The 20,248-nt window shown below is 52.0% G+C and overlaps 1 protein-coding gene across 1 annotated transcript; it reads right to left on the reverse strand.

The window, feature by feature from the left end:
• Positions 1 to 3,622: 3,622 nt before the first annotated feature.
• On the reverse strand, positions 3,623 to 18,698 carry CATIP (ciliogenesis associated TTC17 interacting protein; the record flags this gene model as incomplete). The annotated part of the gene is made up of 10 exons (XM_080689324.1): positions 3,623 to 3,868; positions 4,018 to 4,106; positions 4,379 to 4,455; positions 6,623 to 6,747; positions 9,592 to 9,759; positions 9,935 to 10,021; positions 11,384 to 11,439; positions 11,747 to 11,947; positions 12,201 to 12,293; positions 18,617 to 18,698. 10 exons carry the CDS (start codon positions 18,696 to 18,698, stop codon positions 3,623 to 3,625), a joined length of 1,224 nt encoding a protein of 407 aa, XP_080545450.1.
• Positions 18,699 to 20,248: the final 1,550 nt, after the last annotated feature.

Here is a 20,248-nt window from a genome sequence, read left to right on the forward strand (position 1 = left end):
ACTTTATTTTTTTGGAGAAATTACACCAAATGTCGAATGCTACCATCACGCATGCTTAGGAACACTGGACAACATTCAGAGTGGAAAAAGAGCCTGGGAAGGATTTGAAACGGTGGAGGCAGTGGCAATGCCAGTGGCCAATACTCAGGGGAGGCAGAGATCTGATACATTACACCTGGAACCTTTGAAATAATAACCACAGAGACAGTGATCGGAACCTGCTGAGGGGTTAGGTGGGCGCCGGGGCCAGTGAGGCCGGCATCGGAGCCTGCCATGAGACAAGGCCGGTACTGGGGCCAGTGAGGCCGGCATCGGAGCCTGCCATGAGACAAGGCCGGTACTGGGACCTCCGAGGCCGGGATAAGAGCCTGCCGAGGGGTTAGGCCGGTGCTGGGGCCAGCGTGGCCGGCATCGGAGCCTGCCATGAGGCAAGGCCGGTGCTGGGGCCTCCGAGGCCGGGATAAGAGCCTGCCGAGGGGTTAGGCCGGTGCTGGGGCCAGCGTGGCCGGCATCGGAGCCTGCCATGAGGCAAGGCCGGTGCTGGGGCCTCCGAGGCCGGGATAAGAGCCTGCCGAGGGGTTAGGCCGGTGCTGGGGCCAGCGAGACTGGCATTGGAGCCTGCCGTGAGGCAAGGCCGGTACTGGGGCCTCCTAGGCCGGGATTGGAGCCTGCCTTGAGGCAAGGCCGGTACTGGGGCCTCCGAGGCCGGGATAAGAGCCTGCCGAGGGGTTAGGCCGGTGCTGGGGCCAGCGAGGCTGGCATCGGAGCCTGCCGTAAGGCAAGGTCGGTGCTGGGGCCTCCGAGGCCGGCATCAGCCTGCCTTGAGGCAAGGCCGGTACTGGGGCATCCGAGGCCGGGATAAGAGCCTGCCGAGGGGTTAGGCCGGTGCTGGGGCCAGTGAGGCCGGCATCGGAGCCTGCCGTAAGGCAAGGTCGGTGCTGGGGCCTCCGAGGCCGGCATCAGCCTGCCTTGAGGCAAGGCCGGTACTGGGGCATCCGAGGCCGGGATAAGAGCCTGCCGAGGGGTTAGGCCGGTGCTGGGGCCAGCAAGGCCGGCATCGGAGCCTGCTGTGAGGCATGGCCGGTGCGGGGGCCTCCGAGGCCGGGATAAGAGCCTGCCGAGGGGTTAGGCCGGTGCTGGGGCCAGCGAGGCCAGCATCGGAGCCTGCCGTGAGGCATGACCAGTGCTGGGGCCTCCAAGGCCAGGATCGGAGCCTGCCGAGGGGTTAGGCCGGTGCTGGGGCCAGTGAGGCCGGCATTGGAGCCTGCCATGAGGCGAGGCCAGCATCGGAGCCTGCTGTGAGACATGGCCAGTGCTGGGACCTCCTAACCCGGGAACGGAACCTGCCGAGGGGTTAGGCCGGTGCTGGGGCCAACGAGGCCGGCATTGGAGCCTGCCGTGAGGCTAGGCCGGTGCTGGGGCCTCCGAGGCCGGAATTGGAATCCTGCCAAGGGGTTAGGCCGGTGCAGGGGCCAATGGCCAGCATCGGAGCCTGGCGCGAGGCAAGTTCACTCCTGCGGCCTCCAAGGCCGGGACCAAAGCCAGCTTAGGGGTTAGACCGGTGCAGGGGCCAGCGAGACCAGAACTGGGGCCTCCCATGAGGCAAGGCCGCTGCTTGAGCCAGCGAGGTCTGGATCAGTCCACTGAGTAGCCAGGCCACTACTGGGACCATCAAGAGTGGGATCGGTACTTGCAACGCAGCATGCACAGAGAAATATCGCAGAAAATATAAATCAGATGCTTCTCTTAATCAGCAATAACTAGGAGGAAAAGGGCAACAGGAAGAGGTTGAGCTATAGAAAGGGCCCTATAGTGAAGCAACTCATGTGACCAATCAGAGGGTATGTAATACTGGAGGACGGAGCCTCTTTAAAATGCAGGAGGTACATAAACAAATGTATCAAAGTAAATCACCAAAGAAGCGGGTGTGTGTGTGTGTGTGTGTGTGTGTGTGTGTGGAGGGAGGGGGAGGGAATGGGATGGGGACTGGATGAGGGCTAATTGGATGATGTGTGCTTGTATATCCTCTCAAGTCTTGTACTCCAATGTGATTGATATATGACTACAATGCACCAATTTAAAAATAAATTAATGAAAAAAACAAAAATAAAAACAAAAATAAAAAGGACTAAAAACACAGGGCTGGGAGTGTAGCTTGGAGGTACAGTATTCCTGGGTTCCATCTCCAGTACCGCAAAAAGGACCGGAGTGTAACTTGGAGGTAGAATGCCCCTGGGTTAAATCCCCAGTACCACAAAATATAAAAATAAATATAATAAAAAGAGTTCTGCAAGGCTCAACTCAAGTGGTAGTTCCCCATGAAGTCTTCCTCCCTCAGTCCTGGGTCCTGAACACCCTCCTCCCCCAGCCTTGCTCCTGTGGTCTACACTAGGTCTCTGGAGTCCCTCACTTCAGGGCAGCAGGTCCTAGGGATGCAGGATGGAGCCACATCCCCATCACCGGAGGCTGCGGGACTTGCCTAACATTGACTGCTGAGCCCATAGCCAGTCTTGGGCAGGTACAAGTCCTGGGACAGGAGCCTAAGGAAGGTGGTGACCGCCTTTTCTGGGAGCCAGTGACCCGCCCCAACGGTTTGTGCAGGTTGGAAAGTGGAGAATGCGGGGCACCAGGGCGCGGAGCAAGGCCAGGGGGCACCATGTCTCTCTCCTCCCTGCTCATTATTTTTCTTGAGCCGGGTGTGGTGGCCCGTGTTTGTAATCCCAGTATTTGGGAGGCTGAGACAGGAGGATTACGGTTTGCAGACAGCCTCAGCTACTACTTAGTGAGGCCCTTTGCGACTCAGTGAGACCCTGTTTCGAAATAAATAAAAAATCAGGCTGGGTGTATAGCTTGTAGGTAGAATGCCCCTCGGTTCCATCTCCAGTACTGAAGAGAGGGGGGGGGATCCCTAATGATTCTGAGTGCAAAGGAGCCAAGTCCCTCCATATGGCCCCACTACCTAGGGGCTCTGCTTGTGGTCTTGCAGGTCCAAAGTCCAGGTTGGTTGGGTCAGGTGTGGTGGCATGCATGTAATCCCAGTACTTGGAAGGCTGAGACAGGAGGGTCGCAGGTTCACCTCCAGCCTCAGCTACTTAGTGAGGCCCTGTGTAACTTGGTGAGACTTTGTTTCAAAATAAAGAATAAAGCCTGGTGTGGTGGCTTTATTGTAATCCCAGCATTTGGGAGGCTGAGACAGGAGGATCGTGGTTCCTGGACAGCCTCAGCTACTTAGTGAGGGCCTCTGTAATTCAGTGAGATCCTATTTCAAAATAAAGAATAAAAAATAGGACTCGGAGTGTAGCTCGGAGGTAGAATGCCCATGGGTTCTATTCCTAGTACTGCAACAAACAAAAAACAAAGTCCGGGTTGGACTCCTGCTTCCCACGTGCCAATTCTGAGTTCCTAACCTCTCTTTTCTCACTTGTAAAATAGGAATGAGGGGGAAACTAGCACTGGGGAAGAAAGGCTGAAACTCGCCGGATAAATGCAGTCAACAGTTCCTCTTTGTGACTCGCGGCGGAGGGGGCAGGCGGGGAGCCCCCCCAACCGCGCAGAGTCCCCTTTATTCCCCCAAAGCCGCAGACGGCAGACTGCGCCCGCCCCGCCGCTCCTGCTGGGGGCCCTAGCCCGGCCCCGGGCCGTCGTCCAGCTCCTCGGGGGGCAGCGTGCGGAAGGGGCTCGGCCGGTGGGAGGAGCGCAGGGCCGGGGACGGCGGGCGGGCGGCCGCGAAGGCGCCGAAGTGCTCGGCCGCGAAGGTGACCACGTCCTCCGGCCGGCGCAGCAGCAGGAACAGCAGGAAGTCGGCCAGCAGCGCCTGCGCCTCGGGGTGCTGCCGCAGGTAGCTCGCGTGGCCGAGCCGCAGCTCCTCCTGGCGGGGCGCCGCGCAGCTGGAGCCCGGGCTGACCCCGCGCCCGCCGCACCCCGCCTCCCCAGGACAGCGCCCCGCAGTGCCGGGCCCGGCGTTTCCATCCCAGGGGCGCACCGGGACCCCCCAGGCTGGCGGCCGCCACTCCTCACCTTCCGGCTCAGGAACTTGGAGTGGAGCTGCAAGTCCTCCTCCCACACTAGGGCCTTCTTCTGGAACACAGGCGGAGGCTCTATCTCATCTGGGTGTGGAGGGAGGAAGGCTGCTCTTGCCCACCCCAGACCCCTCCTCGGCTCCACCGAGGGGTCCCAGAACACCGCTGCAGCTCCTGCCAGTTGTTCGCATAAGAGGCTCGCTCACCTCTAACTGCCTCGGGCCGGGGGCTGGAGGGCAGTTTTTACCAAGGGCTTCCAGGTCTCGAGCCCTGCACCCTGTGCCACCCCTCTCTGAAGGCCCCAGGCTTCCCCCGCCTCCCGAGGCTCTCTGCACCGCTTGGGCCTGGGCTGCACTCACCCTCCTTCCTCAGGATGGGCATCTTGGTGATGATGCAGCAGACAGGCGAGCCCACCTGGACTCTCTTAGCCAGGTGCCTGGAGCAACACAGGAGGCGGGCAGTGAGGCCCAGAGCCGCACTGGGACCAGGGGTGCTGGGCAGGAGGTACGGTACCCCCACCCCTTCACCCTCTGTGTGAAGGTTTAGACAAAAGGCTTTCAGGGAAGTAATTAAGGTTAAGTGAGGTCACAGGAGGAGGCTAAACAGATAGGATTGGCATCCTTATAGGAAGAAGAGACGCAGGATAGCTCTGTGCACCTGTACTGAGACCAGCCAAAAGGAAGGCCACCTAAGAGACGCTGGATAGCTCTGTCCACCTGTACTGAGACCAGCCAAAAGGAAGGCCACCTAAGGACACAGCTAGAGGGCAGCCGTCAGCAGGCCAAGGAGCCCCAGAAAGCAGCTCTTCAGCCACCTTGACCCTGGGCTTCCAGCCTCCACAACCACAAGGAAATACATTCTGCTAGCCGGTGCGTGGTGGCGCACGCTTGTAATCCCAGCGTTTGGGAGGCTGAGACAGGAGGATCACACAGGTTCGAAGCCAGCCTCAGCTACTGAGTGAGGCTCTCAGCAGCTTAGTGAGACCCTGTTTCCAAATAAAGTATAAAATAGGCCTGGGGGTATAGCCTGGAGGCCAAACAGCTCCTGGGTTCCACCCCCAGTACCACAAAAGTAAATAAATAAAAATTAAAAAGAAATTAAAAATAAAATAGAAATTAAAAATGCCAGTCAAGCCGGGTGTGGTGGCACACACTTGTTAAAAAAAGAAAAAAAGAAAAAAAGAAATACATCTGCTTTGTAAATTGGCCAGCCTGGAATATTTTGTTATTGCAGCTTGGGCTGCCTAAGATACCACAGTGCCCCCCCCCCCCCCCCGAACTGTCCTGGGGCCTTGGTTTAATCTGACCTCCTCTCTGTCTTTTGAATTCTTGACATGTTCCAGATAATGGCACAGGGCTTGGCAATTATCAGACTCCTGCCTTAAAACAACAACAACAACAACAACAACAACAACAACAACAACAAGACAACAACAACAACAAAAAAAAAACAAATAAGGCCAGGCGTGGAGCATGCCTATAATCCCAGCAGAGGGAGGCTGAAGCAGGAGAATCACATGTTTGAGGACAGCCTTCACAACTTAGCAAGACCCCGTCTCAAAAAGAAAACATTTAAAAAGGGTTGGGAGGGGGCGTGCTCCGTGTTGGAGTTTCTGTGGGTGTGATCACCAGTATCCAAAAAAACCCCAAGTAAATAAAAAAGTACTGAGACTTCGAGATATAAGCACACAAAACCTTCTACCACCAAAACAAAACAAAAACACAGTGTCTCCTCCTATGTATGTGATACTCAAATAGAAAACATACTAAATTAGAGGCCGGGTGTGGTGGCGCATGCTTGTAATCCCAGCATTCCGGAGGCTGAGATCGGAGGATCGCGGTTTGCAGACAGCCTCAGCTACTTAGTGAGGCCCTCCGCAACTTAGTGAGACCCTGTTTCAAAATAAATAATAAAAAGTAGGGCAGGGGGGTGTAGCTTGGAGGTAGAATGCCCCTGGGTTCCATCCCTAGTACCGCAAAAATAAATAAAGAAAGAAAGAAAGAAAGAAAGAAAGAAAGAAAGAAAGAAAGAATAAAGAATAGGGCTGAGGGTGTAGCTTGGAGGTAGAATGCCCTTGGGTTCCATCCCCAGTGCCGCAAAAAAAAAAAAAAAAAAAAAAAAGAAAAAGACTAAATTAGGCAGTGAGGAAAGCCAACAACGCCTCTTTCCCCCAGTGAAGTGTCTGGGTCATTGCCTCTCCTGAAGTTTCAAGAAACAAATCCCCCCTCGCCCTGCATCTTCTCATGGTCTGTGCTGTGCTTTGGTGGTGACAGCTTGCCCTGTGCCTTGGCGCTCGCGCCTTGGTTTTCAGTTCCCCCTAGCACTGCAGCTGCGGGGCTCCGCCCAGGGCCCTGTCGAGCTGCCAGCTGGGGTCCCGCCGACCAGGTACTGGGACTATAGGCATGCGCCCGTGCCCAGCAGCGGGGAAGGTTTCGGGCATCTTGAGCAGTAAGAGAAGGAGCCAGTGAACCACCGAAGAGCGAGTGGCGTGGACAGAGCAGGGCGTGCCTGGATCTAACAGTAACGTAACTGCCTGGGCGTCCACACTGCGCTTGCTCCTGACCCTCTGCCCCTGGTCCCTCACCACCATAACTGTGGCTCACCCATCTGAGAGCAGGTAGAACTGCCAGGACATGGGGACGCCCTGCACAGAGTGGATGGTCTGCTCCACGATGAAGACTTCGGCCTGCTGGCGGCCCATCTGGATGGTCTGGAAGCCCAGGGCTTGCTACGGCGGCCAGAGCAAAGGGAGGGTGGTGAGGGACAGCTCTCCCTCTCAGCCTGGCCTCTTCCTGCTCCTCAGGGCTTCACTCATCGGTGGTGAGCAACCCTGGGCTCTTCAGACCCTCAGCAACCCGAGATTTGAGCTGCACGCCCTCCCGAGCTAAGTTGGGCCCCCACCTTCTGCTGTGTGTGCGTGTGTGTGGGGGTGTTGGGAATTGAACCCAGGGGCATTCCACCTCTCAGCTACTCCCTTAGCCCCTTTTTATTTCTTAATTTCAAGACGGGGTCTTACTAAATTGCTGCAGGTCTTCCTAAATTGAGGCTGGCCTCAAATCTGCAATCCTCTTGTCTCAGCTTCCCAAATACTGGGGTTACAGGCATGCCCTACCATTCCTGGCCGTGTGTGTGTGTGTGTGTGTGTGTGTGTGTGTGTGTGTGTGTGTGTGTGTGTTGGTTACTGGGGATTGATTGAACCTAGGAACACTGTATCTCTAAGCTACACTCCAGTCCTGTTTTTATTTTTTAATGTCAACACAGAGTCTTACTAAGTTGCAGAGGGCCTCACTAAATTGCTGAGGCTGGCTGCGAACCTGTGATTCTTCTGTCTCAGCCTCCTAAGTACTGAGATTACAGGCATGCACCACCACACCTGCCTTCCCTAAGCTTTTTTTTTTTTTTTTTGTAGTAGTATTAGGGATTGAATCCAGGGCCATTCTATCTCCAAGCTACACTCCCAGCAATATTTTCATTTTTATTTTGAAACAGAGTGACGCTAGGTTGATGAGTCTCATTACTTGCCAAGGCTGTCCTGGAACCTGTGATTTTCGGCCTCAGCCTCCCACATTCTGGGATTACAGGTGTGTGACACTACACCTGGCTTCCCCATGCCATCTCTCTCTCCTCTCTCTGTTTGTTTGTTTATTTATTTATTTATTTATTTATTGAGTACTGAGGATGGAACCCAGGGGCATTCTACCTCTGAGTTATACCTCCAGCCCTATTTTTTATTCCTTTTTTTTTTTTTTTTGGTGTGTATGTGTGTGTGTGTGTGTGTGTGGTACTGGGGGTGGAACCCAGGGGCTTTTCTACGTCCGGGCTACACTCCCAGACCTATTTTTTATTTTATTTGGAAACAGGGTCTCACTAAGTTGCTGAGAGCCTCACTCAGTAGCTGAGGCTGGCTTCGAACCTGCGCGATCCTCCTGTCTCAGCCTCCCAAGCGCTGGGATTACAAGCGTGCGCCACCACGCCTGGCTCGTTCTTTATTTTGAAACAGGGTCTCACTGAGTTGCTAAGCGCCCCTCTAAGTAGCTGAGGCTGAAGGTGAACCTGTGATCCTCTGGTCTCAGCCTCCCCATGCCATCTTAATGACCACTTAGAGCTGGCAGATGGGGACCTGTGGAGGGGAGAGGGGCTGCTGGGGCTGGCTGGGGAGGTAGCAAGGCCGTGAGGAGTGAGACTGAGAGGAGCTTGTGAGAGCCGCAGGACCCTGTTCCTGCTGGAAGGCTGTCCTGTTGGAATGAAAATTTAAACTCCATTATGACCGCTGCCATGGGGGGAAAGGAGCTACTCTGAAACGTGTTTCCAAGAAAATAGGGGGACGTGGCACGTATCAGACACGCTGCCTTTAGTTGTGTTTATGATAAGACTAGAATGTAGCCAGGCATGGTGGCACATGCTTGTAATCCTAGTACCTGGGAAGCTGAGACAGAGGATTGCAGGTTCAAGACCTCCGCAATAACTGAGACCCTGTTTCAAAATAAAAGATAAACCAGGTGTGGTGGCACGTGCTTGCGCTTGTAATCCCAGTACTTGGGAGACTGAGACAGGAGGACAGGTTAGTGGATAGCATCAGCAAGTACTGAGACTCTCATCAACTGAGGGAGACCCTGTTTTAAAATAAAAATAAAGCCAGGCGTGGTGGCGCACGCTTGTAATCCCCGCACTTGGGGGGCGGAGACAGGAGGATCGCACAGGTTCCAAGCCAGCCTTGCTGGCTTAAGAGACCCTGTTTCCAAATGAAAAAGTATAAAATGGGTCTGGGAGTGTAGCCCGGAGGTAGAAGGGTTTCCAGGAACCCCAGGACCACCAAAATAAATAAATAATTTAATTAATTAAAACTAAAATAAAATAGGGCTGGGGATGTATAGATCAGAGGTAGGTTGCCCCTGGGTTCAATCCCCAGTATCACCAGCAATGAAAAAAGACGAACATATTATCTATCAAGTTGGTCAAAGAAAGACAAATTGGGCCCCAAATGTCTTACTTGAAATGGTGTTTTTAGAGCACAGCTATAAAGCATATGATGTACGTATGAAATTTTAGCAGAAATAAAAAGAGGGGCTAGGGATGTAGCCCGGCATCACACGCACAAAACGAATAATTCTTCGGGACCGGGAAATAGAATATCTAAGTACTGTTGGAGATTATATATTTTCTGGGCGTGGCAGTGCACACCTGTCATCTCAACACCTGGGAGGCTGAGACAGGAGAAGTGCAACTTCGAAACCAGCCTCTGCAACCTAGTGAGATCCTGTTTCAAAACAAAAAAATAAAATAGGGCTGGGGGTGTAGCTCGGGGGTAGAATGCCCCTGGGTTCCATCCCCAGTACTGCAAAAAAAAAAAAAAAAAAGGGTTGCTCCCTCAATTTCCCCACCTTTGGATCCTTCTCCCTCATTCCACCTTCCCCACTTCTCTCTACAGATCCAGTGCTTTTCCCCGGCCCCTGGAGGTCTCAACCACCCCCAACTTCCTCTTCCACTTTGCAGTCGTCTTCTCTCCCAGCTCAGTGACCACCATGTCCTTCTAGATTGCCCCAGGCCTCCCCTGCTCAGGGAGACCCCTCACGTAGGAGGAATGGCAGAGTTTGCCCTCCGTGTCCAATGCCAGGAAGCGGGCATTTCTGGGCACTGTCTGCCGCCACGCCATGACCCTCAGCAGCACCAGGTTGGCAGCCTCGGAGATGAAGCCAGCGACTGAGTTCCAGGGGAAAAAAGCCACAGCTGTCTTCATTTCCTGTTTGGGACGGATGTGGGTCAGAGGTTTGGAGCCGGGAAGGGGCCGGGAAGGAGGGCGGGCAAGCAGGAGGTGCGTGTGGTCCTTAGGGAGCCTCGGTCTACCCTCCTGGCTCACAGCCTCGTCCGCTCAGGGAGGATGCGGAGGGCAGATGCCACCTGGCCCTCCACCTTACCTGACCCTCCTTTACACTTCTGGTCAAGGCCAGCTGGTCGTCTTGCTTCTGCAGACTCATCTTGCGCTCCATGGGGAGGACACGGAACTAAGGGCCAGAGTACACAGGGCAGAGAGAATCAGGGACTCCTCGGCCCCCAGGGGTCACCTGGCTATTCTCCTTTATGAATGAGAAAACTGGCCAGGCGTGGTGATGCATGCCTGTAATCCCAGTCCTTGGGAGCTTGAGACAGGAGGAGCACAGATTCGAGGACTGAATCAGCAAGTAGTGGGACTCTCTGCAACCTAGCAAGATTCTGTCTCAAAATATAAAATAAAGCCAGGCGTGGTGGCGCGCGCTTGTAATCCCCATGCTTGGGAGGCAGAGACAGGAGGATCACGCAGGTTCAAAGCCAGCCTTGCTGGCTTAAGAGACCCTGTTTCCAAATAAAATTATAAAATAGGTCTGTGAGTGTAACCCGGAGGTAGAAGGGTTCCATCCCCAGTACCACAAAAAAAAAAAAAAAATTATATATATACATGAGCTAGGCATGGTGGCACATCCTTGTAATCCCAGCATTCGGGAGGCTGAGACAGGAGGATCACAGTTTGAAGACAGCCTCAGCTACTTAGTGAAGCCTTTTGCAACTCAGTGAGACCCTGTTTCAAAATAAAGAATAAAGAATAGGGCTGGGGGTGTTGCTCAGAGGTAGAATGACCCTGGGTTCCATCCCCAATACTGAGAAAAAAAAATAGGGCTGAGGTTGCAGCTCAGAGATAGAATATCCCTGGATTCAATCCCTGGTACCACAAAAATAAATAAATTAATTAAAAATAAAATAAATGAGAAAACTGAGGTTGAAAGGAAATATGACTAACCAAAAAGGCCTTTCATACACAGTGAAGCTCAGAGATAGCAGTCATTTTATGGTGTGATATAAAGCTAAGGAGCAATGCACCTGAGGACATGGGTTTCAAAAATAGGACTGGGAGCCGGGCGTGGTGGCGCACGCTTGTAATCCCAGCTTTCGGGAGGCTGAGACCGGAGGATCGCAGTTCGCGGACAGCCTCAGCTACTTAGTGAGGCCCTCTGCAACTTAGTGAGACCCTGTTTCAAATTAAAGAATAAAAATTAGGGCAGGGGGTGAGCTCGGAGGTCAAATGCTCCTGGGTTCCATCCCCAAGCCCCCAAAAAATAAAAAATAAAAAAATAAAAATAAAAAGGAGTGGACCCTTTTTATTGCATGCAGAGACAAGTCTCAGACACGTTCTAGAAGTCAGTGAAGGGTGGGGAGCAGAGGCCCAGGGTCTGGAGGTCCAGTGGTGACAAGTGCTAGGGAATGGCCGGGCTCTGGGAAGGGCCTGCCCCGGCCCCCAGGAGCAGCCGGCCCTCAGCTGGAGGAGCCCGGGGCTGGGTTCAGTTGGTGCCTCGGACAACTTTCCCCACAGCAGCATCTGCCTTGGGAAGTACCTTGATGAAGTCATGGCTGTGTTGTTCTAAGGCCTCCAGTTTCCAGGAGAGGTAGCCTGCGGTACAGGAAGGCAAGTGCTGGTGTCACAGGAGACAGGGGTCCAAGATGAAAGGAAGGGAGGGCGGTGGCCCCGCCAGAGGACTAGGTGTGCCGTGGCCGCCAAAACACTCTGGGCTGGGTGGGCGCCCCTACTGTCCTAGGTCTGTGTCTGCGAATACCCTTCCTCCTCCCCTCCCCCCCCCTGCCTCGGTCTCATCCTGGTCCCAAGGCAAGCGGGTGTGTGTGTGTGTGTGTGTGTGTGTGTGTCCTGAACAGAGACCCTGGCAGGGGGGACACAGTGGCTACAGCAGCAGGTGCTCTACCCAGCAAGGAGTTTCCACAGATGGCTTTGTCCAGGAGGCTGCGGCTGAAGGCATGCACCAGGACACAGTGGGACAAGATGCTCAGCTCATCCCGGTACTGCCCTCTCTGCACCTCGATGGTCATCTCTCCCTGAGGCTCCCCAGTGTCGGAGACCATGTCCAGAGTCTCGGAGAAGAACAGCATTTCCAGCTCCTCCAGCTCTGGGGTGGGGCCAAGGGGCAGATGAGCCCCTGCTCCCCGAGCCTGGCGCCTGCGTCCCCTGCCCTTCTCCATGGCCTGGGTCCCCAGCTGGCCAGCCGCCCTCCCTGGCATCAGCAGGAGCTGATGGCCCCGCTCCCCCAGGCGTTTTCTGAGTCCCCAAGGGCGGAGCTGAGGGATGGGGGCCAGATGGGCCTCCTCTCTTCCCTCCTCCCAAGACTCTGCCCCCCTCCCCCGCCGGCTGTTTGGCCTCACTGAGGGAGCTGAGGAAGTTGAGGGCTTCAGCATTGGCCTCTGGGAGTGGCTGGCGCGCTGGGGCCGGAGCCTGGTTGTCCTTGGCTTTGGGGCCTACAGAGGGAGAGGTTACGGTGGCTGGCCTTGGTGGGACAGAGGAGACCCAGTCCAGGCCCCTGGCCCCAAGAGCTGAATCCACTAAGACCACCCTGGAGGGGGTTTGAGGGAGAAAACCCCCCACCCCTTCCACCTCAGAAGTTCTCTTTCTACCTGTGGAGTAAAGTTTGGAAGACATGCTATCTGTTGCAGGTCAGTCTGCATCAAACTCTCTCCATGGCAACCGGAAGCTAGCTACCTCCTCTTAAAGGGCCATCAGCCCACTTCAGTATACTGGATCTTGGAGGAAAAGTCTTAACACAGCAGGTTCAGATGCTCAGCCAAGCCTGAGCTGCTGTCCAGCAGGGGGAGCATTTGATATTCTTAAGACACAGGGAAGAATGGGTCATTAGAATGACCTTAGAAGTAACAAGAAGACAGCCATAGCAAACTCTTAAAGCATGCTTATTCTTGGGCAGACACTATTCAAAAGAGATTTATCTCAGCCAGGCATGGTGGCGCACGCTTGTAATCCCAGCATTTGGGAGGCTGAAACAGGAGGATTGCAGTTTGTGGAGAGCCTCAGCTACTTAGTGAGGCCCTTTGCAACTCAGTGAGACCTTGTTTCAAAATACAGAATAAAAAATAGGGCTGGAGTGTAGCTTGGAGGTAGAATGACCCTGGGTTCCATCCCCAGTACCTCAAAAAGACAGAGAGAGAGAGAGAGAGAGAGAGAGAGAGAGAGAGAGAGAGAGAGAGAGAGATTGATTTATCTCATTCAGTAGACTAGCCCAGTCTGAAGTTCAGTGGTGTGTGTGTGTGTGTGTGTGTGTGTTACAGGGGATTAGACTCAAGGGTGATCTGCCTATGAGCTACACCCCAGCCCTTTCTACTTTTTATTTTGAAACAGGTCTTGTGAAATTACTGTGCGCCGGCCTCAGACCTGCTATCCTCTTGCCTCATTACTTCCATTTCATTATTTATTTATTTATTTTTATTTTCTGTGTGGTGCTGTGGATTGAACCCAGGGGCATTCTACCTCCAAGCTATGCCCCCAGGCTTTTTTTTTTTTTTTTTTTTTTTGGAAACAGGATCTCACTAAGTTGATGAGAGTCTCACTACTTGCTGAGGCTGTCCTCAAACCCGTGGTCCTCCCCCTGCACCAGGTACTGGGATCACAAGCGTGCGTCACCACGCCTGGCTTCCATGACTTCTACTTTATGGATAAATAAACGGAGGCACAGAGAAGTGACGTGGCTCCCCAAGTGACGTGGCTCCCCAAGTGACGTGGCTCCCCAAGTGACGTGGCTCCCCAAGTTCACACAGCTAATAACTGGCAGAGCCAGGGCCGGGGCTCAGTCCAAGCGGTCAGGCTCCAGGGTCTGTGCGGATCCAGAGAGCAGGGAAGCAGTAGTGAAGAGAGAGTCCACTGGGCTCGAGCCGCACGGGGCACGGACACGGGTTAGTGAGGAGAGTCACGGACTTGAGTGGAGCACGACATGACCACCCAGGCGGTGGCTCCGTGGCGCCTATCTTGTGTTAGAGTCAACCTCGTAGTGTCATGGGAGAAGAGAGAGCTCCGGAGAGGGTCCCGAGGAGTTCCCAGATGGAGGGAGCCGTCGTCTCAGGACCAGCGTGTGAGATGGACACATACACGACGTACGCAGCAGGTGTCAGAAGAGGTACAGAGATGTATTTCAGGCAAGGAATGAACATTCAAGAGAGAACGCCGCCATCGCCAGAAAAAGACGTGCTTTGGGGGTTCCTTTCTCTTTCTCTGGTACTGGTGATCGAACCCAAGAACATTCTACCTCTGGACTACACCCCAAGCCCCCCTTTTCTTGGTACTGGGGATTGAACCCAGTGGCATTCTACCTCTGAGCTATACAACCCCAGCCCTATTTTATTCTTTATTTTGAAACAGGGTCTCACTCAGTTGCAGAGGGCCTCACAAGTTGCTGAGGCTGGCTGCCACCCTGCTGTCCTCCTGTCTCAGACTCCCAAGTACTGGGATTATGAGTGTGGGTCACCATGCCTAGCCACCCCAAGACCTTTTTATTTTGAAACAGGGTCTCACTGAGTTGCGGAAGCTGTCCTTGAACCTGTGATCCTCCTGTCTCAGCCTTCCAAGGGCTGAGATTACAGGCACGTTCTACCACGTCCAGCTCTGGCTTCTCTTTTATTTTCATTATTATTTTTTGGTCCTGGGGATTGAACCCAAAGGCATTCTACCTTCAAGTTATACGTCGAGCCCAATTTTATTTCTTACTTGTAAACAGGGTCTCACTAAGTTGCGGAGGACCTCACTGGCTTCAAACATGCAATCCTCCTGTCTCAGACTCCCAAGAACTGGGATTAGAAGCGTGTGCCACCGTGCCCAGCTACAAGCCAGTTTATGGTGATCTAGCCATCTTCCAGATCCTTAACATGGTCTCCAGTGTCTGATCAACAGGTAGTGCTGGAAAGTCCCCCTAAATTATAGGTTTTTCAAGATATTATATCTGTCTTGCTTCAACTACTAATCAGGAGGGTGAACTGTGCACAAGGTAATTACAGCTTTTGATTAACTTTAAGATTTACAGATTTCTTGGAAAATTGGGGGCGATAGGCCTGGAAGAGAGACTGGCTTTGGGAGTGACAGGCCTGAGGGGTTAGGCTGGTGTCGGGGCCAGCGAGACCAGAATCGGGGCCTTCCATGAGGCAAGGCCACTGCTTGAGCCAGTGAGGTCTGGATCAGTCTACTGGGTAGCCAGGCCACTACTGGGGTCGTCAAGAGTGGGATCGGTACTTGCAACGCGGCATGCACAGAGAAATATCGCAGAAAATATAAAATCAGATGCTTCCTCTAATCAGCAATAAGTAGGAGGAAAGGGGCAACAGGAAGAGGTTGAGCTATAGGAAGGGCCCTATAGTAAAGCAACTAAGGTGACCAATCAGAGGGCATGGAATAGGGGAGGATGGAGCCTCTTTAAAATGCAGGAGGTACATAAACAAATATATCAAAGTTAATCACCAAACAAGCATGGGATAGAGGGAGGGGGAGGGAATGGGATGGGGGCTGGATGAGGGCTAATTGGATGATGTGTGCTTGTATATCCTCTCAAGTCTTGTACTCCAATGTGATTGATATATGACTACAATGCACCAATTAAAAATAAAAAAATAAATAATCTGGCATATTAGAGTGCTTAAAATAAGCCTTGAGATTCTAATTTAAATTGGGCAGTTAAAGCCGGGTGTGGTGGTGCACGCTTGTAATCCCAGTATTTGGGAGGCTGAGACCAGACAGTCTCAGCTAGTTAGTGAGGCCCTCTGCAACTTAGTGAGACCCTGTTTCAAAATAAAGAATAAGATGGGCGTGGTGGCGCACGCTTGTAATCCCTGCGCTTGGAAGGCAGAGACAGTTGGATCGGGCAGGTTCAAAGTCAGCCTCACTGGCTTAAGAGACCCTGTTTCCAAATAAAAATATTAAATAGGTCTGGGAGTGTAGCCCAGAGGTAGAAGAGTTCTATCCCCAGTACCACCAAAAAAATTAAAATTAAAATTAAAATTAAAAAAATATATATAAAGAATAAAAAATAGGCCTGGGAGTATCACTCAGAGGTAGAATGCCCCTGGGTTCCATCCTCAGGATCACAATAAATAAATAAATTAATTAATTAATAAAATAATAAAATAAACTGGGCAGTTGATTAAGTGACTTAGAATTGTACTTTTTTTGTGTGTGTGGTACTAGGGTTGAAACCCAGAGGCTTTCTACTTCTGGGCTATACTTCCAGACCCATTTTATATTTTATTTGGAAACAGGGTCTCACTAAGTTGCTGAGAGCCTAAGTAGCTGAGGCTGGCTTCGAATCTGCGTGATCCTTCTGTCTCCACCTCCCAAGCGCAGGGATTAGAATTGTACTTTTAGATGCCAGGGATGGTGGCGCTCACTTGTAATCCCCGTGCTTGGGAGGCGGAGACAGGAGGATTGCGCAGGTTCGAAGCCAGCCTTGCTGGCTTAAGAGACCCTGTTTCCAAATAAAAATATAAAATAGGTCTGGAAATATAGCCTGGAGGTAGAAGGGTTTCCAGGAATCCCAGTACCAAAAATTAAAAAAAAAAGTCTTATGAGATGGTAAGTAGAACCAAACATTAGAAGATTTTTAGATGAGCCAGGCATGGTGGTGCAAACTTGTAATCCCAGTACCTGGAAGGCTGATCAGGAGGATCACAGGTTCACAGCCAGCCTCAGCAACCCAATGAGGCCTGTGGCACTTAGTGAGACCCTGTTTCAAAATAACAAACAAAATAAAATGAAGTTGGGGGTGTAGTTCAGAGGTAGAAAACCCCTGGGTTCGATCCCTAGTACCAAAAGAAAGAAAGGAAATATTTGGAAGGGATAAATGCAGTATAAATTGCTTAAGACTGTGTTAGCTTTGGGAAAATAATAATTTTTTTTTTTTTTTTTGCAGTGCTAGAGATGGAACCCAGGGCCATTCTACCTCCGAGCTACACCCCCAGCCCTATTTTTTATTCTTTATTTATTTATTTAATTTATTTATTTATTTTTTGGTGGTACTGGGGTTCCTGGAAGCCCTTCTACCTCCGGACTACACTCCCAGACCTATTTTTACATTTTTATTTGGAAACAGGGTCTCCTAAACCAGCGCGCGCGCGACTGGCTTCGAACCTGCATGATCCTCCTGTCTCTGCCTCCCAAGCGCGGGGATTACAAGCGTGCACCACCACGCCCGGCTTATTCTTTATTTTGAAACAGGGTCTCACTGAGTTGCAAAGGGCCTCACTAAGTAGCTGAGGCTGTCCGTGAACCCAGATCCTCCTGTCTCAGCCGCCCAAATGCTGGGATTACAAGCATGCACCACCATGCCTGGCATGAAAAAAGAATCAATGTTTTTTTTTTTTTAAATGTATTTCAGTTTATTTTTTAATGATTTTTATTGGTGCATTGTAGTCATACATCTTAATGGAGTACAAGATGGTGGAGGCATACATGCATTCATCACCCAAGTAGCCGGTACCCAATTCCTGCCCTCTTCCTTCCCCCTCCCTCCTGCTCATGTTTGGGTTAATGATTGATATTTGCTAATGTACATCATGAACATTAGGGAATTTTCCTCTTCCCCCTCCCATCGCCTCAGTTAGGTCGCCTTATTTGCTCATCTAAGTATCTCCTTCTTCATCTAGAGTTCCTCCTATGACCCATTTTCTCCCTAGCTTCCACATATTAGGGAAAGCATCCAATTTCTTTCTTTCTTTCTTTCTTTCTTTCTTTCTTTCTTTCTTTCTTTCTTTCTTTTTTCTTTCTTTCTTTCTTTCTTTCTTTCTTTCTTTCTTTCTTTCTCTCTCTCTTTCTTTCTTTCTTTCTTTCTTTCTTTCTTTCTTTCTTTCTTTCTTTCTTTCTTTCTTTTTTGTGGTACTTAGGGTGGAATCCAGGGCCTTTTCTACCTCCGGGCTATACTCCCAGGCCTATTTTATACTTTATTTGGAAACAGGGTCTCACTAAGTTGCTGACAGCCTCACCAAGTAGCTGAGGCTGGCTTTGAACCTGTGCGATCCTCCTGTCTCTGCCTCCCAAGCGCTGGGATTACAAGCGTGCGCCACCACGCCTGGCTCCCGATTTCTTGTTTTGTTGTTAATCGAAGTCTCCTTAAAAATTTAATCCCCAAGCCAGGTGTAGTGGCACACTCTTGTATTCCTAGTACTTGGGAGGCTAAGACCGGAGCGTTATCAGTTCCAGGACAGCCTCAGCAATTTAGTGAGGCCCTCCACAACTTAGTGAGATCTTGTTTTAAAATAAAGAATAAAATAGGGCTGAGGGTGTAGCCACTGGGTTCAATCCCCAGTACCACACACATATATACAAAAAAGTACTAACTTGGGATATAGACACTCTTTTTGTGTGTGTGGTATTGGGGTTTGCACTCAGGGATGCCCTACCTCTGAGCTATACCCCCAGCCCTGTTTTATTTTTATTTCGAAACAAGGGCTTGCTAGGTTTATGAGAGTCTATTTTCTGAGGCCATCCTCAAATCTGCAATCCTCCTGTCTCAGCCTCCCAGGTACTGAGATTACAAGGATGCACCACCACACTCTGTGGCTTCTTTATTTTTATTTTGAAGCAGGATCTCTCTAAGGTGTCCAGGCTGAGCTGGAATTTGCAATCCTCCTGCCTCAGCCTCCCGAGTCACTGGATTATAGGTGTGGGCCACCATGCCCAGTGTGATCTAGCCACATGAGGTGCCACATCACCTCTTCCTGGGCCCTTCCCCCCACTGCTGATTTGGCTCCTGGTCTGAGTGACACTGGCTTCCCTGCCTTCTAGAGCACTTACCCACGTGCACTGGCTCGTTGGGCCCCTTTAGCCACACGGGCTCCTGCCTGTCTGTTCCCACAGCTTGCCACCTTCTGGGAGCCCATGCTCCCCTCTCTCATCCTGCCTGCATATTCCCTTCTCGGTGCGGACTCTGCTAGACAGTGGTCCGTTATGGGTTTGTTGCCGTTTGTTTTGTGGTACTGGGGATTGAACGTAAGGGCTTATTTTTTGTTTTTGAAACAGAGTCTTGCTTGGTCGTTGAGTCTTTCTACTTGCTGAGGCTGTCCTCGAACCTGCAATCTTGCCCTCTCATCCTGTCAAATACGGGGATTATAGGTGTGCACCACCACACCTGGCTAGTTTGCTGTCTTGAACTCTCTGTAAGAGATCTACTAAGCAACGTGGTGGTGATGCGCTCAGGCCACCGCAAGCGCGTGCGGGAACAGGTGGACGGGGAGCTGTGTGGTGCCGGGTGGGGCAGCTTCTCAGCCTGAGCCCAGACATTCTCGGCTGCTCAGGTCGGCACTTAGTAAGCAACCACCTCCAACCCGAGGGGCCTGCCACAGGCGTTCACTCGTTTAATTCTCTACGTTTCTCAAGTCAGTTCCATTTCCATCTCCACTGGATGAATGAGAAATCAGGCATAGAAAGGTGAAGGAATTTCCCTGAGGTCACCCAGCCCACAAATGGTAAATGTGGACCCCAACCCACATGGGGGGGCTCCAGAGTCCTTGTCCTTGTCCCCTTTCCCCAACGGGGTTTGAACCCAGGGCCTAGCACATGCAAGCGCCCTTCAACTAAGCTACATCCCCAGCACTTTTCTTTCCTTCTCCCTCCCTCCCTTCTTTCCTTTCTTTCTTTCTTCAGTGTCTTACTAAGTTGCCCACCTGGCCTTGCATTTGTGATCCTCCTGCTGAGAGCCTCCTGTCTCTGCCTCCTGACTGATTGAAATTATAGGTGCCCACGACCATGCCTGGCCCCACACCTTGTTCTTAAACAGCTTCTCCTATTTCTCCAACGAAGTAGCCTGACATTTTATTAATGACCGAGGGCTGAGACGCTGCCCTCTTGAACACAACTGTACGTCCCGTTTAGTTCCGACCACTCAAGATTGGGCTAACACTGAATCCAGGACCACACATGGCCAGAGGCAGAACCTACTGCTCTATCTAGGTCAGCACAGCCTCAAGTTCTCTCTCTACCAGGGTCCACGTATGGCCCGAGACTAGGGTTTATGAACCATCAGGATCAGGTTCTCCCCTGCTTTCAAAGGCTCCATCTGTGAACAGGGTTCTTTCTTTCTTTTTTTTTTCTTTTGGTGGTACTGGGGTTCCTGGAAGCCCTTCTACCTCCGGGCTACACTCCCAGACCTATTTTTACATTTTTATTCGGAAACAGGGTCTCCTAAGCCAGCGCGTGCGGCTGGCTTCGAACCCGCGCGATCCTCCTGTCTCTGCCTCCCAAGCGCGGGGATGACAAGCCTGCGCCACCACGCCCGGCTGTGAACAGGGTTCAGGAGGCCCAAGACCACCCCCAACACGCATGCTCACAAGCACATGCGCTTTTCTGTTCAACAATCTCCCTGCTCTCTAGAGTGCCCAAGGCTGCCTACTTAACCACCCCACTCTCTCCTTTTCTGTCCCCAAAAGACAAA

Source organism: Muscardinus avellanarius (genome assembly GCF_963383645.1).
Source record: "Muscardinus avellanarius genome assembly, chromosome: 2".
Taxonomy (NCBI): domain Eukaryota; kingdom Metazoa; phylum Chordata; class Mammalia; order Rodentia; family Gliridae; genus Muscardinus; species Muscardinus avellanarius.